The sequence below is a fragment of the Tribolium castaneum genome, chromosome 2 (genome assembly GCF_031307605.1).
Source record: "Tribolium castaneum strain GA2 chromosome 2, icTriCast1.1, whole genome shotgun sequence".
NCBI lineage: Eukaryota > Metazoa > Arthropoda > Insecta > Coleoptera > Tenebrionidae > Tribolium > Tribolium castaneum.
This window is the reverse complement of record NC_087395.1, coordinates 2,853,914-2,871,733: the sequence shown is the minus strand read 5'-3', so window position 1 is coordinate 2,871,733 and position 17,820 is coordinate 2,853,914. Positions and strand designations below refer to the sequence as shown.

At 34.0% G+C, this 17,820-nt stretch overlaps 2 protein-coding genes and 1 long non-coding RNA gene across 3 annotated transcripts in view; 2 read left to right on the top strand and 1 right to left on the bottom strand.

Moving 5' to 3' along the window:
• The window catches only part of LOC100141865 (uncharacterized), a 126,196-nt gene that overhangs the window by 97,285 nt on the left and 11,091 nt on the right, over positions 1 to 17,820 (bottom strand). The gene's annotated exons all lie outside the window — the stretch shown is intronic.
• On the top strand, positions 5,317 to 6,847 carry LOC135265503 (uncharacterized). Its single transcript, XR_010333222.1, has 5 exons — positions 5,317 to 5,455; positions 5,613 to 5,684; positions 5,742 to 6,411; positions 6,468 to 6,655; positions 6,706 to 6,847. It is a non-coding gene; the product is annotated as an uncharacterized LOC135265503 (long non-coding RNA).
• LOC103314671 (uncharacterized) lies at positions 13,862 to 15,371 on the top strand. Its single transcript, XM_064354921.1, has 6 exons — positions 13,862 to 14,115; positions 14,195 to 14,429; positions 14,488 to 14,559; positions 14,616 to 14,675; positions 14,734 to 14,826; positions 15,082 to 15,371. Exons 2-6 carry the CDS (start codon positions 14,354 to 14,356, stop codon positions 15,090 to 15,092), a joined length of 312 nt encoding a protein of 103 aa, XP_064210991.1. The 5' UTR covers positions 13,862 to 14,115; positions 14,195 to 14,353; the 3' UTR covers positions 15,093 to 15,371.

Genomic DNA, 17,820 nt, shown 5'->3' with positions numbered 1-17,820 from the left:
TTTTATTTCGTATTTCCGATCCATTGATGTAAAAACAGCTAATGGAATTCGCGAGCGCGATGTCTGACGGTGCAGACGCATCCGGGCAGGCTCTCTGCAAGAAATGTAAAAAGCAAACTAACAGTGGCCCCAAATGTATTACATGTGGAGCCAATTATCATACAAGTTGTGCTAAGCTTATAAAAAAAGCCAAGTTTATAAACGATAACGAAGTTAACTGTTGTGCTGTGTGTGATACCGGCGAAATTAGTGATTGCGAATCTCTTGCTCAAAGTGAAGATACGTTTAGCTCCCTCAGGAACGAAATCAAGTACCTCAAGACAATTATCGATCACAAAGATGTAATCATCATGGAATTAGATGAAAAAATCCACCTTCTTAAAGTCAATGCAGCGCTCAGAGAGGTAATCGAAGGCCAACTTAAAAACGATCGCGATAATGGAAGAGAAGTTCGCGAAAAAGTGAATGCAGGTAAACAAGCCTGGCTTATCAACAGCGATGAACCTCCGAAAGTACCTTTCAACTTGCAACGTCCTGCGACGATGATGGATAAGGGTTTGCCAAATTCCAAAAACCTGACAAAAAATAGGGACAGAACATTTCCTCCCACATTACAAGTAACAATTCCTTCAACTTCCGGAGTCTCTACCGCTGATACCAACACAAAAACGCCGCAGAGTGATAAAGAGGACGGCTTCATTCTGGTCCAAAACAAAAAAAAGAAGGCATCCGCGTCTACCAAAGTGGCCCCACAGAGCTTACAAGCAACTAAACCGATCTCGGGAGCTTCTAGAAAAAAACCAATGATTGGCTCATCAGCCAGTACTGTTTTAAAAAGCGTTCCTAAATCAGCTCATCTTCACTTGTCTAGATTAGATCCGGACACCAAGGTCGAGAATATCCTGGACTATATCAAGCCCCATGTGTCCAAAGCAAACTGCGAAAGACTACAATCGAAAAATCCAACCCTATACTCGTCATTCAAGCTATCTGTGCCACTAGGAGAACTTGAGCAAGTCATGAATTCTTCCATCTGGCCCTGTGGAGTTACTATAAATCGTTTTTTCTTCAGGCGCCCCCAAAACAACAATCCACCAAACCAGAGTGTAGTGGCGTAACTGTGTTAAATTTATATCACCTTAATATTCAAAGCTTAAAAAACAAAATTTTAGATCTAAAAGCCTTTTTGCTGTCCGATGGCCCTTTTGAAGTACTATGTATCAATGAGCATTGGATGACGGCTAATGAAATCGAGGTTCTTAAATTAGGAAATTATTGTACAGTTTCTAGCTTTTGCAGAACTTTGCGCTATCATGGTGGAGTAAGTATTTTTGTTCATAATTCCATGACTCATTGCAAATCTTTGAGTTTTGATAGTATTGAGTTTGATTTTGAAGTTTCTGGATGTTTATTAAATGACAACTTAAATGTAGTTACATTGTATCGTTCACCTTCGGGGAATTTTGATGTTTTTCTGAAAAAATTAAATATAATGCTTTCGTCTTTAACCAAAACCAATAATAAAATTATTGTAACAGGCGATTTCAATGTGAAATTTGGCACTTCGGATAAGCTTGCTGTTGCTCTGGTTAATACTTTTCTTTCATATGGTTTATACTCAACTGTTTTTACTCCAACTCGAGGAAATTCCTGCCTAGATAACATTTTCACTAACTTTCAAATCAATGATTATCAAGTAACAACTCATGATCCAGGATTATCTGATCATTGTGGTGTATGTATGAGTGTCTTTGTTCCTACTTCGTCTCTAGTGGCAAATGAAAGTTCTAATACCAAATATAGACCTATAACTGCTTTAGGATTATTCCACCTATATAACTTTATTGAAAATATCAACTGGGATTTTATCAACAATACTAACAATGATGTTGAAGACTTATTTACTCAATTTAACAGTATTCTAGTACATTATGTATCTATTTGTTTTCCTGAAAAAATTTTATCCACTCGAGCATCAAAAAATTGGTTTAATGACAATTTGCGATCTTTACGTAACATGCAAACTCTGCTTTTTCAACTTCAAAACAAACAGATTATTGATAAAGAGGTTTACACTGATTTCAGAAAATTCTATCGCAGTGAAATTGCAAAAGCTATAGTTAAATTTCATGATAACATGATCAACAACGTCCCTAACAAACAAAAAGCATTGTGGGATATTGTCAACACAAAGAGAAAAAATTCTGTTAAATTGCCTACGAATCTGTCGCCTGACACTATCAATAACTATTTCACTAACATTGCTGCCAATACAATTAACGCGTTACCCAAAACATCAAATATTTTAACATCGTTTGAAACTGACTCTCGATTTTCTTTCCATGAAGTTACTTATAATGAAGTTAGGGATGCCATTAATCATTTGAAGAAATCTAATAGTTGTGATGCCTACAATATTAGTTCAAAAATTCTAAAATCGTTAGTAAATCTTATAGTTATTCCTTTGACTAAAATCATTAATAGGTGTATTAGAGAAAGTATATTTCCAGCAGTTCTAAAAACTTCCAAAGTTGTACCGGTTTTTAAGAAAGGAGATCCGAATGACATCAGTAATTATAGACCTATTTCTCTAGTGCCTATCTTAGCAAAGGTTTTTGAGTTTATTTTAAAAAAGCAAATCAACTCGTATTTTGAGAATAATAGTCTCAACTCGCAGTTCCAATTTGGTTTTAGATGCAATCACTCAACATCCCTAGCTATTAACTACCTTAGTGAAAAAATTTTGTCTAGTTTTGAAAATAAGGAAAATACCTATGTTTGCTGTTTGGACTTAACAAAAGCATTTGATTGTGTTGAGCATGGTATATTGTTACAAAAATTAAAATCATATGGATTCTGTGTCAGAAGTATTAGTTTGATGAATTCATACTTAATAAATAGATGTCAGTTCGTTTCTGCTCACAATATTAATTCCAATAAAATGGAAATTAAATTTGGTGTACCGCAAGGATCGGTCCTAGGACCGACTCTATTTCTCATCTTTATAAATGACCTGCCACTTTCTATTAAAGATACTAATTTCTTACTGTTTGCTGACGACACCACTATCTATGGCGCTTTTGATTTAAAAGAGGCTCTGGATCACATAAAAACTTGTGTTGAAACCAAAATTAAAGACTGGTTTATTGGTAACAAACTTACCGTTAATTGTGCCAAAACTCAAGAAATTATTTTTTCCTTAAACAAATCATTTATTACCCCTTCTTATATTAAGCTGTTAGGTGTTTTTCTGGATTGTGGATTGACTTGGGAAACTCATTGCGACTACTTAGTTACTAAACTTTCTAAAAAATTGTTCTTGTTTAGGCAGTTGGTATCTACCTTATCGACTAAAACTTTATTATCAGTTTATCATGCCATATTTCACAGTGTTCTTTCATATGCCATCCTTGCTTGGGGTCATTCGCCACATACAGCTAAATTATTCAAAATACAAAGAAAATGTATCAGAATTATTGCTGGCTGTCACTATCAGAGTGACTGTCGTCAATATTTCAGAAACTTCAAAATTTTAACGGTTCCCTGCACTTATATTTTGCAATGTCTTCTATATACTCATCAAAACTTAAACAAATATGATTCGTTTGATCATACATACTCCACCAGATTCCGGCATTTACTCAGACCAAATTTTCTGCGATTATCACGTACTAGAAACAGCACAAGTTATTACTGTATTAAATTATTTAACATGTTACCTGACACCTATAAAAACCTCGAGTTCAAGGCTTTTAAAAACTGTGTTAAATCTTTCCTGCTACAAGAGGCATTTTACTCTGTTGATGAATTCAGTAATTATTTTTGTAAAATGTCATCTTAACTAAGTTTTCTTATATAATTATTATTATCTGCTTTTGTAAACGGTTAAAGTGTATTTTCTTGTTTTCTCTTCTTTTCTTGGTGACGTATGTAAGATACTTTGTATTTATAACATCAATAAAACATTATCATTAACATTATCATTATCATTATCATTAATGTAATTTTTTGGTCAAATGTTTTTTTCTTTTCTATTGGACAAATGAATCAATAGAAAAAAATTTTTTTCCTAGCGAGATTGGATATCAGTGCAGTGGAATATATTTATTTCATATATTTTTTTCTCTCTTCTAAGAGGTGTAAAGTGCCTGAGTGTAGTAAAACTTGACGAACCCGGTATAAGTATTTAAAAATTAATTAAATCCAATTAAAAATTTATGAAGAAGCATGGTGCGGAAATGGGGGAACATCGCACAGAAACAAGCGGCAATAAGGAATGTCGACATGTTATCAAATCATGTCAGAAACGTTTGGGGGCATTTTAGACATTTGAATATATACCAAAATTTAGTGAACAGCATGCGAAGACGAATGGTCGAGTGCATTGGAAAACAACGGATATTAATGTTTCATTAAATTTCATTAAATTGTTTTTACAAAATATTTGGTAAGTTAGAGCGGTAAAACCGTACAATTCCCTTGTATACAAAATTGTGTTCCCGGAGTGCCGGAAAGTGGCATCGACGATGCGGAATGATTGTGTAGATGTGTGTTACGTAATTACTCCTTAAATGGGCACCCTTTCCCACTGCTAAGTCTCATCGGATTTAGTTTAAAAAAGTTTATTAAAATGAACTAAAAATTGATAAGATACGGACATACATTAGAGGGCATCTCATTAACCCCTGGGGTGACCCCCGACTCTTAAAAACGTCCGTAAACATTTAAAAGAAAAAGGGATACACAGAAATTTGATTCACCTAATGAGGAATAAATGGAAAAATTAGAAGGTTTATACAAAATAAGATCACAGTGGTGAAGTTTTCATAATCTAGCGACTACCCCATAAGAAAAATCCACAAAATATGATAATGATAAAAGTGACGATTATTAAATGATTTTTTTTCGTTTCACAAGGAGTAGTGCATAAAAAGGATGACTGTGTTACTTTGAGTGTTTGTGCGTTTTTTCAAACAACAATATGGATAGTTTCAAGATTTTCATCGATACCCTTACGGTATAGGCAAAGCATGTTCCGGCGATACCATTTGTGGAAACGGTTAAAGATGTGGTGAGCGAAAAAATTATTTTTGGTGGTCTGGTATTGATACCACAATTAGAAATGCTGTATCGACAAATAGCGAGGGAGCTTCTGTATTTGGTAAGTACTTTTTTCCATTATTCATTATCAATATTGCATGACTGGCGTATAATTATAAATTCAGTAACTATATATAACTTATATAACTATAAGAAAGCTTGCGGCATCGAAAAGGTCTCGGTCTGTGATTGAGTTGAGCAACGAGGATGATGATGCGCGTTAGTAAGAGAGATAAGACTTTGTTTTTCAACTCAACTTCAATGTTATTACGAATAAATATATTCTTAGTAAAACCGCAAAACCAAGTCAGTTCGCAAAACCCTCAGCCTGAAGCTATTAGGTCAACTACAATATGTAAGTTTTTGCTAACTTTGGAAAAAATTAGATATTTGATTGAATTTTTTCAATTACTAACAAATAACAATTAATATTATAACTAATTATTAATTAATAATTAAATAATTATTAATTAATTAATTAATAATATAACTAATATAATTAACAATTATAGTGCAAAGAGGCGGAGGTGCCAAGAAAGTACCAGACTAACAAAACCCACAACCGTCCACATCACGACAAAACGGTAGGACAACTAATTAATGGTTTTTTATTAATTTGTTAACGAAAATTTTATTTATAGATGGATACAACGACGACGAGTTAGCTAAATTGTTCGCAAAGTATCAGTATCAGTTCGATAAACAGAGTTTAAAAGAATATAAAAAATCACAGCGTAAATAAAACAAAACTTCATCAAAAGGCAGTGAATTTGTGTAATGCAGCAGAAACTATTGAAATTCTTGGGCACTTTTTAGGATTTTGACAAATATTTAGTTCAACAGCAGAAAACTTGTTTACAGTTATTCGAAATCATCTAGAACCTTTAAATTAGACTTAAAAAACATTCGTGGCCAGAGCTATGACAATGGAGCCAACATGAGAGGAAAGCACAAAGGGTTACAAAGAAAAATTTCAGATAAAAATCCTAGGCCGTTTTAGTGCCATGCGCTGCACACAGTTTCAATTTGGTTGTAAATGATGCAGCTAATATAAATATTGAAACAGTCAATTTTTTCAGTTGTGTACAAGAACTTTACACATTTTTTTCATCATCGACACAACGTTGGAATATATTAAAAAATTCTCAATTCATTTAACATTAAAACTAGTTTTGGTAAGATATTCAATTTTATAAATTATAAATTTTATCAATGACATTTTTAAATTTAAAGATAAGATCCCTTCATCGCCAGGGAAATTATCTTCAACGCCAGGAAGATTATCTGCACCCCATGTTGGAGCACCTGCTGGTAAGTACCTCTATATAGTAAACAATCCTGAATTATCTAAAAAGTAAACATTTTAGATATTGTGGATCTTAGGAAAAACGATTACGCAACTACTCGACTAACAACGATGAGGAGCAATTGATTGAAGGAACAATGCATTATCCTTTACTCTAAGGGCGAGCGGAGGCTGTGGATGATGACGCGGTATCGTGACTTCCAGAATGAACAAATACTGTGCAAGTGGTGCGCCAGGCAAGAGAGAAAGGTTTGGTGCATGCATATCCACGTACACAATGTGACGTTAACATGTACCAGGTGCACGACGGAAATTTTGCACCGAGCCAATCTCAACTGCCCGAGGAGGTACCACCTGGGAAGACAGAAGGTGCGGTATTACTCGGCAAGACGAGTTACAATCTTCATGGAGTCAGACGACGATCGGATGTCCAAAGCAGAAAGCGGGATTGAAGAGTAATTTTATTTACATTGACTTTATAATTTATTAATAAATTTTATATTACTATTTTTGTTGTTTCACTTTATCTTTAAATGAAAAACACAATTCTTAACTATTTAATTAATCAATCAATCAATCAATTAAGGGAAAGTTACAGCGACCCCAGTCCTAGCGGTCATTAAAAAGCAATTAAGAAAAATTACCTCATTAGCACTGATTACCCACTAATGTACCGCCTATATTCTACTACTAGAATATGTAATTTAAACAATGTATATAATAAATATGCATTTACTAAATGTTGTAAATTTATCTCAGATGTCTGGAAAACGTATGTCCTCCCAATCCATGAAAGAATCGTCTGCGAAGTGTTGCAAAACCCCACCAGGAAATTCATCGCAACCCGCAAGTCTTGATGCTGTTTTCGCGGAAATGACTAAGGTGGAGAACCGGCTCAAGCAAGCGGTGTTTAAGAAATCCTTCAGGTTATCTAAGCATATTACGAATGAAAACATATCGTCAAAGCCACCACCGCAGCCCACAGGCCATGATGCTGTTTTAGCTGATTTATGTAAGATAGAATTCATGCTGAAGCAAGTGGCGGTTGATACAGCCCCCCGGTCACCTGAAGTTATTCATATCATAACACCAGACGATTGGTTGGATAATACATTGGACCGAGAATTGATTGAGCTGATCGATAACTTAGAAAAAGAGGAAGAAGAATCGGAAAAAACGTTTAGGGTTCCTTTAGAATGGTTAGGAGCAGAAGCTGCGAGTTTTGAAAATGATGTAACGGCAATGGTGGACAGTACCACTTGTAAAAAAAAAATTCTATTCTAAAATAAATTAATACAATCCCTGTGTGTTTCAATCGCAATGAAATGGATATATATTACTCTCTGCATTTCCTCTGGACTTTAGACGCTTGTTATGTGCTTTCTGAGCAATTTGTTAATGATATATAGTAAATGACCTATTTACCTGCCGCCTAAATGTAAGATGATTTCAAATCAGTCAAAGAAATTGTTAATTCAATATTTAATTTTATTGTAGTAATGCAAATTTTTGCTTTGTAATAAATAAACTATACAAGAAATATTTGGTAAATGAATAGAATTGAAATACAACTTTATTTGAGATTTTTCATTCATAATGACCGCTGCAACTATCAAATTTGTTTGTGATGTATAATAAAAGACCGATTTACATCTAGAATTCCGACTCTTTGCTGTGTCGTCTAAATGTATGAGATGATTTCAAATCCGTATCAAAACTTTCTTATTTCAACATTAAATTGCTATGATACATTTAACAAGCTTTGGTTAACAGTAGATAAATTGTGAACAAGAAATGATTAAATTTGGTGACAATGAATTGAAATACAATTTTGAAATTTTATTTGTGTATTGAGAATTTGTTTGGTACTGTTGATTACTGTAAATAAATAAATAAGTAAATAAATAACATTGTTTTAAGTATTAAAAAAAGATTTCTCTTTGTTAGGTGATTAAGGAGCGTCCTTCTGACCTAATTAAGGTGAAGTACATAGTCACGTACCCTTTTACAAAGTATCCTATATTGTAGAAATTTAGCCTTTAAGAAAACTTAGTATACAGCTGTTATGTACGTTGAAAGTGGGGTTAATATAAATATCGGAAAAATTAGCCAAAATTATTATTATTTTGAGTTAGTGTCTGTGCTTACGCTTGTTCGTGTACACCATGGTTAATTTTATCGAATACTCCAAATGTTTACAATACTCCAAAGTATTGTAAACATATTTAATATGCTTCGTGTGGGTGTTTTTAATTCAAAAGAAATTTTGAAATGCGTCTTCAATTATTTGAACGAAAAAATTATGTGGGACAATTATTCCCTCAATTATTGGGAGAGGTATACCACAAGATACGTACGTGGGACTCGTGTTGGAAAACGACGAATTTCGTGAGAGGCCTGTTTATATATCATTCAGGAAATTGTTAAATTACAATCTGCCTATGATAATGATCACGATATGCATATTCCTCCAAAGTTATAGGACTTTCTTTACCAATGATCGGCTGACTATTCGCATAGATTACGTACAACCGCCAACTGGAAATGGCTTTTCGGCTATCGACAGTAAATCAGTTAGTTTCAATGAATTCAGCCTGTCAAAAAACACAATCTTTGTAATAGTAGTTGCAAAAGAATTTTGTGAAAATAATTATGATCGTAAAGTCCTCAATAAGTTTAAAGGTACTGCTGGAAAAACTCTTTTGCAAACACTTAGTAACCGTCTATGTAATGACGCTAAGGTTGATTTGACAAACGGGGGAACTTATGTTCAAATCGAGCAATTTCAAAATTTCTTGAAAAATTTTACAATAGTGGTATACAACGACAGAAAGGGCTCGGGAATCGAGTAGGCAATGTCTTAATTTAGTGTTCGAGAAGCACCATTTCAATGTCATACTTAGTTTAACCGGTGCATTTTCCACATCCAATTTTTGTAAACTTTGCAAAGTTCGATTTTCACGGCGTGATCGACATAAAAGTTGCCGCTACCCGTTGCCCGTTATGTTTCGAAAAACCACCATGCAATATTTTTGTTGAAAACATAAGATGTCAAACATGTCAACGTAACTTTCGTGGTCAAAAATGTTTTGATAACCATATCCAAAAGAAAGTTTGCGAGAAATATAAGAAATGCAATACATGCTTTCAGCATTTTGAGGTCGTAAAAGGCAAGAGGCATGTATGTGGTATGAAATACTGCGCTATTTGTGGAACCGACAAGCCAGTAAGGCATAATTGTTTTATTAGACCAAACAAATTATCGGAAAATAAAAGTCTAGATAATAATCATTCGTTTCTGTTTTTGTTTTACGATTTTGAGACAACGCAAATTTATACGTATGCCAACAAGTATGCAGTAAATGTATAAATAATGATGATGATGATCTATCGACGGCGTGTACATTTACAATTTACCGGTACATACGTCGCCGATGAATTGCGTGTAGCAATTTATTTCTTACTATGTATTTTGATATTTTCTATTAATTCATCTCGTTACATTTCGTTAAATTGTGTTTACTAAATATTTGGTACGTTAATAAATAAATATAAGTTTATTTTCGCAATATGATTTTTTTTTAATAATAATTTATTTTTTATAAATTATATCACATTGATCTTTGATAGATGACTTCCAAACGTGTGTTACCTCAGCGTGTTCGCTCATCATCGAAACGTTCTAAGACCTCCGATGTGTTGTATGAAACTCCTGGTGAACCTTCTCCAATGTCTCAAGTGTTGCCGCCGCTTCCTCCAGTTGTGGTCTTTGATATGGACTCTGTGATTCCGCCATCGCCTGAGCCTGTTTACACTAAGGAAGATTCGATAAACCCCTGACGACTGGTACTACAAAGACATTAACCAAACCCTGGTCGACGTCGCCGAGAAAGTTGAGAAGAACGAGACTGGGAGAATGGAGCGACACATGACTAACGAAAGGTACCGCCTAGTCCATGAGACTGTTTACCCCATTACAAAGTCCGGCAGCCAATTTCTTTCGTATGGAGTTAAGCCTTTTGCTGATTACGCCCCCACTTTGAAAATCCTGAATCCTGAATACACAGCCGCTATTTGTTTTACAGTCGACACTTTTGAAGATTTTTTAAATCAAATGGAGAAGAAAAGAAATGAGATGATCTCTATTCCAGAGGGTCAAATATTGTGTATGTTGAGTGATTATGTTGTTGTAATGTGTAAGCGTCAAATTTTACAATTTTTACCGTGTAGTACAACTGTGTACAAATCTTTATTTTTGTCTTGTGATACTGTGAACGTAGTTTTAAATATGGGTAACATTTGATGAGTCTTCTTCATTCTAGAAGACTCCAGTATAAATTCTATCCTTGTTATCAAAAATTGATAAACCAAGTAGCATTAGAAGGGATGGAAAAAGGTAGTGAAGATTTTAATCAAAAATTGTTTGATGTAATAAAAAATAGTTATGATGGTACACTCTATGAAATTGTATTGAAATTGCCTGTAAATATTAAACACGATGTCGATGCTAGGATTAAGTATTATAGAGAGCACAACGATTATGATTGTTGGTAATAAATAAATAAACAATAAAAACGTTTAAAAAATTTTCTTTTTTTCCCATACCTATGTAAAACCAGACGGCAACCATTAAGCGATTAAAATTGTGAAAGCCGACAAAAAGCTAAAATGTCTAGACTCAAAAACATTTCTACTTTGTTTGCTAAATATCTGTCTACCAAAAGGATGAGACGAAAAGTCGCTACATCAGATTGAGTGGTCAAAAATTATGAAAATGGGGGGGGGGGTGTAGCAAGTCATTAGAGGAGACTAAACATGTCTAGACACAAATTTTTGTGAACAAATTTTCTATTTGTTTGCTAAATAAATTATAAGTTTTATATAAATTACGATTACAATTTGCGGAGAATATGTTTATCACATATAGAATAAATAAATATAAATAAAATTTAAAGTAGTGTCCGTGAGATGATGAGTCAAGGCGGCGCTAGGGGATTAAAGGATTACTTTTCGGACCCGGAAGGCCGAAACATCTAATGAAGCAAGAATAATAATACTATAAAAACCGCGAAATATTTAATTATTGCCTAAAATTCCTTAGTAAAAGAAGATGGTAATTGTGTCTGAACACAAAATCGTTTATGAATAATAATAATATTAATAATAATAATAATAATAATAGTAATAATAATAATAGTAATAATAATAATAACAATGATAAAATAATTAATCAATTAACCCATTTGGAACTACGGTCCTTTTAAAAGGACGGGTAACATTCGCATAAAGATTTCTGTATTTATCGGTTCCGGGTATTCTCACATTGGTGTTACCACTCTACTTGACATTACAGATGTCTATATTGACGTATGTCATGTCAATTTAAACTTTAGAGTATTTTGGAAAAACCAGCATTTTTTGAAAGTGAGTTAGATTTATTTAGTGAGAAAATGGGAGACTACCAAGACTGGAGGTAAGTTTTTCCTATCATATTATTTTCTTATTTCAATAATTCTCAAAACACACTTTTATAAAGGTCAAAGAAAGACTGCCAAGTTGAAAGACAACACAAAATATTCATAAATTTTTTTTTGCCCCCAAATTTTAGCGTTCGTTTAAAAGGACGGTAGTTTTATTTAGTACTATATTGTGTTTTACAATCAATTATGTTTTAACATTTAGTCGATTGAAAAAACCTCTTACGCTAAACGAATTACTTGAGGAAGTAGAAAATTTAGAAGACGAAACCGTTATACCAGATGAAATTATCCTTTTTCCTCCGGAAAATGCCAACGAATGTAACACCGACGAAGATTCGGGCGAAGAAGATAATGTTGTACTCAACAATTTACCTGGGTCGCAGTTGCGAGGTAATGTGGAAGTTGTTTTAAATCATCAGGATGAAGAAATAAATGATGAAATTGAAAATTGGGATAGTGAAGACGAGATACCCTTGTCATTAGTTGCACAGAAAAAAATAAAACAATTCAAAAATTTTCACTTTACAATTGGCGTTGATCTGCAATATCATTTTCCCAAATGGAATCGAGTCTATATAACAAAAAATAACCTATCACCAGCTGAAACTTTTAAGTTGTTTTTTGATGAAAACCTCATGAAAGATCTTGTTGGATTCAGTAATCAATATGCTCTTCAAAAAAATCGGCCGGGTGACATTACAACTGACGACATGTTTTGTTTTTTTGCTGTTCTAATGTTGAGTGGCTATTGCTCTGTTTCCCGGAAAAAGATGTACTGGCAAAATTCAGATGACACGAATAATAAACTTGTTTCTTCCTCAATTTCAAGAGATCGGTTTCAACATGTCATGAGCAATTTGTCATTGTGTCGACAACAATAATTTGAACAAAAGCGATCGTTTTGCTAAAGTACGGCCACTGTTTTTGTCACTAAATCAAAAGTTTTTGGATCATGCTCCTACTGAAGAAAACCATTCGGTTGATGAAGCCATGGTGCCCTATTTTGGACGCCATGGTTGCAAGCAATTCATAAGAGGAAAGCCAATAAGATGGGGGTAGAAATTTTGGGTTGGAGGCAGTCGTCTCGGATATATTGTATACTTTGAACCATATCAGGGCTCCTCCACCAATTTGTCAGAAAAATACCAGGACCTGGGTCTCGGTGCTATTGTCGTTTTGCAGTACACAGATATTTTGACTTCAACCGGATTTGACAATTTTCATCTATATTTTGACAATTTTTTTACATCGTCGCTGCGAAAAATAAGGGCTACCGGTACCATCAGAAAAAATAGAATTACAAACTGTCCTCTAACTGAAGTAAAAGAATTCAAGAAAAAAAACAGAGGGGCGTTTGAATATGCATTGGTGGAAAATGATCTGATTGTATGTCGTTGGAATGACAATAGTGTCCTAACTATTGTTTCAAATGCTTGCTCTGTACTGCCTCCAAACAAAGCAAAAAGATATTCTCAAGCTCAAAAAACACATATTCAGGTAGACCAGCCTAAGCTAATAAAGGGATATAACGAAAATATGGGCGGAGTTGATCAAAGCGATCAAAATATCGGACAATACCGCATTTCAATTCGGGGGAAGAAATGGTATTTTCCACTAGTAAGCCATTGTATTGATATGGCGGTACAAAATGCATGGTATGTGCAACGGTTCAATGGAGGCAAACTGGACCAACTTGCTTTTAGAAGAGCCATTTTTTTAGGGTTACTAGAAACTCAAAAAGTTTTAAGCAAAAAAGGACCTGCAAGGAAGGCTAGTTCTTATAAAGAACATTCACGTTTTGACAAAATTAATCATCTTGTAATCTATCAAGAAAGCCAGACGAAGTGCGCTGTGTGTCACAAACTTCCGTTGCGAAAAGTGCGATATCGGATTACACATATACAGCAAAATATACAGCAAAATAAATATTAACCAAAATGGTTTATTTTTAATCAATGTTTAATCCTACCGTCCTTTTAAAAGGACGCCCTTTATTTAAAAAACTGCCATTGCATTTTTTTTAAACAATTTCCTATAGTTTTCTGATCATTAATTAAACTTTTAATCATATGTTTAAAAAGAATTAGAAAAAATATTAATTTTAGGGTTATATGGGTTAAAAACGGTAAAAGATGTGGTGGACGAAAAAATTATTTTTGGTGGTCTGGTATTGATACCACAATTAGCAATGATGTAACCGGCAATTGGCAAGGGAACTTCTGTATTTTGGTAACTACTTTTCCATTATGATTCATTATCAATATTGCATGTATTGTTGATGATTTGAATATAATAATAAATTTTATAGAGCAACGTAACATGCCCAGCCCAACGCCAACACCAATTTCGCGAAGAAAACTTGCGGCGTCGAAAAGGCCTCGGGCTGTAATTGAATTGAGCGACGACGATGACGATATGATGCGCGTTAGTAAGAGAGATAACGCTTTTTCTTTTTTCAACTTCTTCAATGTTATTACGAAAAAATATATTTTTAGTAAAACCGCAAAACCAGCAACCTGAAGCTATTAAGTCGACTACAACATGTAAGTTATTGTATATTTTGGAAAAATAATAAATTTAATTGAATTTATGAAATTATAGTGCAAAGAGGCGGTGGAGCCGAGGAAGTACCAAACTATCAAAATCCTCAACCGTCGACATCACGACAAAACGGTAAGACAATTGATTAATGTTTTTTATTAATTTGTTAACAAAAATTTTATTTGTAGATGTATTCAATGACAATGAGTTAGCTGAATTATTCAGAATACTGGATGAGTCAATAGCATGTAAGTTATTTATACTGTGTTAAAATAATATAGTTAAATTATCATTTTTAATACCTAGTGCAAAATGGTGAAGGCGGTGCTGGAGACGGTGGAGAATTACTCCAAATTGTGAGAAATAACCAGGCAGTAGTAACGACTCCTCAACAAAACGGTAAGATACATTGATATCATTATTGTTGGTTATAAAAAGCAATACCCGTGCAGATGAATCTCTTCGGCACTATTTTAATAAACTTGACGAAACGGATAATTTCATCAAACATTTTAACCTAACATCAAGATGCATTAGATTAACTTTTAAGGAGTTTGAAGATGGCGCACAGGAGAATCCGATGGCATACATAAAAGTAATACATTAAAAAAAAAATGGTGTAATACCAAGTTCTAATTATGATATGTTTTTTAGAAATGTGTTGAAGTGTTGGCCTACGTTGGTCAAAGTTGTATGGGAGACGACATGGGTCGGCGTTATGATTGAAAACGAAGAGTTTCCTGACAAACCCATTGGCATCAGGTTCAGGAAGTACAACGGTGGAAATTTCGAGCATATTGATTTATTTCAAAAATATTTAAACCAGTATACGATCGTTGTATATAATAGTCGAGACGAACGTTAAAAGTTGCCTACTTACAATTTAATTTTTGCTTTGTATCTAACAATTAAGAACAGTTAACAAAAATCTAAAATATCTCAAGTCTGTGTTTTTAAATTTCCTATAAAATGGTTTTTTTAAATTCTCAATACAATGCACCGTTATCAAAAATTCGTATCAACTTCATTAACAGACATTTTATTTAATAAAAAAATATCTAGGCATTTATTTCAATCATAAATGACTCTTCGACCTACATTTACTTATAAAGAAACACTGCAAATGTCAAGAAACTCTTCAAGTCTAAATTTGCGGCTAAAAACAGTGAAAACAGTTTACACGTAAAACGTATGCGCCAGCTCCCAGAGGGTCTAAAGCAGCGGTGCCCAACCTACGGCCCGCGGGCCGGATCCGGCCCGCGAAGAAGCTCAATCCGGCCCGCGAGCTCCTAGTCGGATATTCGTAAATTATTGACCAAATACCGCGTATTTTTTAAATTTATTAAAGTATTTTCTGTGAATTTTATTAACTACAATATTTCTGATATTGTTATATGTATTTTGATTGAATAATTTGTATTTGTACATGACATCGGCATGACACGGTGTGTGTGTGTCATGCCGATGTCGACTAGTGCTGCCGCGAGTGGCCGATAGTCGAGGTGACTACAGAGTGAAGTTAGTTATAATCATGGAGTTACTTGTGGTAATTATTTCATAGGAGATGCTCACATATGTTTACATTAACTTTTGTGAAAACTTTAAGTTAATTTTTGATAAATAAGTTATTAAAAAATATAAATTTAATTTTGTGAAAGTTTTATAATATTGAATATTTTTACCCCAAATAATGTCGACGAAAAAACGTAAAGTGGATAGTGAGTGCCGCGTTTTTCAAGAGAAATGGACAAACATGTACTTTTTTGTGGCGCAAGGGGAAAAATGCTTATGCCTTATTTGCAAGGAAAGTTTATCTGTATTTAAAGAACATAACATCAAACGACATTACGATTCCAAACATAAGCAGACATATAACAAATACGTCGGTGTGTGCCGCGAAAATAAAATTACAAATTTACAAAGTGAAATTGGCGGATTAACCAAACTATATAACAACGCGAAAAATATTAATGAGTCGATTGTGCGAGCTAGCTATCGAGTAGGTCACATAATAGGCAAAGAAGTTCATCCATTTTCAGATGGGGAATTTGTTAAAAGGTGCTTAATGGCGGTAGTGGAAGAAGTGTGCCCGGAAAAAAAAAGTGCATTCGAATCTGTGAGTTTATCACGTATGACAATGACACGAAGAATAGAAGATTTAGGAAGTGATCTTATGGTACAATTAAAATCAAAAGCAAGTCAGTTCAAAATGTTTTCCATTGCTACAGATGAATCTACGGACGTGACTGATATTGCGCAATTGCTTGTATTCATCCGTGGAATAAATAATAGTTTTGAAGTTACGGAGGAACTTGCTGCAATGAAAAGTATTAAAACAACTACTACGGGTGAAGATTTATTTAAGGAAGTATCCGAAATTTTTGATGATCTTAACCTTGACTGGAATAAATTAACGGCCATAACCACAGATGGCGCTCCATCTATGGTTGGTCGGCACAATGGGCTAGTAGCCAGATTAAGGAAAAAAGTGCTGGAATCAAATGGATCACCGCCGTTGGATATACATTGTATCATTCACCAACAAAATCTTTGTGGAAAAATTTTAAATTTAGATCATGTTATGAAGGTAGTTACTAAATCCGTAAATTTAATAAGATCATATTCTACGAATCACAGAATATTCAAAGAATTTCTTTTACAAATTGAAGCCGAATATGGTGATGTGGTTTATCATAGCGAAATCCGCTGGCTGAGCCGCGGTAGGGTACTACAGCGATTTTTTGATTTGAGACATGAAATTGATATATTCTTTATTGAAAAATCAACTCAGCTCCACGAACTAAGTAACCCTGTGTGGCTGTGGGATTTAGCTATACTCTGTGATTTAACTGCGTATGTAAATGAACTTAATCTCAAATTGCAATGCAAAGACAAACTTATTTCCCATGTATATGCTGATTTATGTGCGTTTCAAACAAAATTAAAGCTTTTCATACAGCAAACGGAAAAAGGACAGTTGACGCACTTTCCGACTTGCACTGCTTTACGTAAAGAAAGGAAAAATGATCATTTTCCAAGTGAAAAAATTACCAAGATGCTGCAATTACTCAGCAAAAGTTTCGAAGATAGATTTGCAGATTTTCACCGGATTAAAAATGAAATACGCTTGTTTGAAAATCCTTTTACAGTGGATGTTTCTACGGCGCCAGGTGATTTACAATTAGAATTAATTGAATTGCAATGCCAAACACCATTACAGGATCTTTTTCGCGAGAAGTCCTTACCAGATTTTTATGCAGCGTTAGATTCTTATCCGAATTTGAGAAACCTTGGAATGAAAATGACAACGGCGTTTGCAAGCACGTACATTTGTGAACAAACATTTTCAACTTTAAAAAGAGCCAAACCAGCGTCTCGCGCTCGACTTTCAGA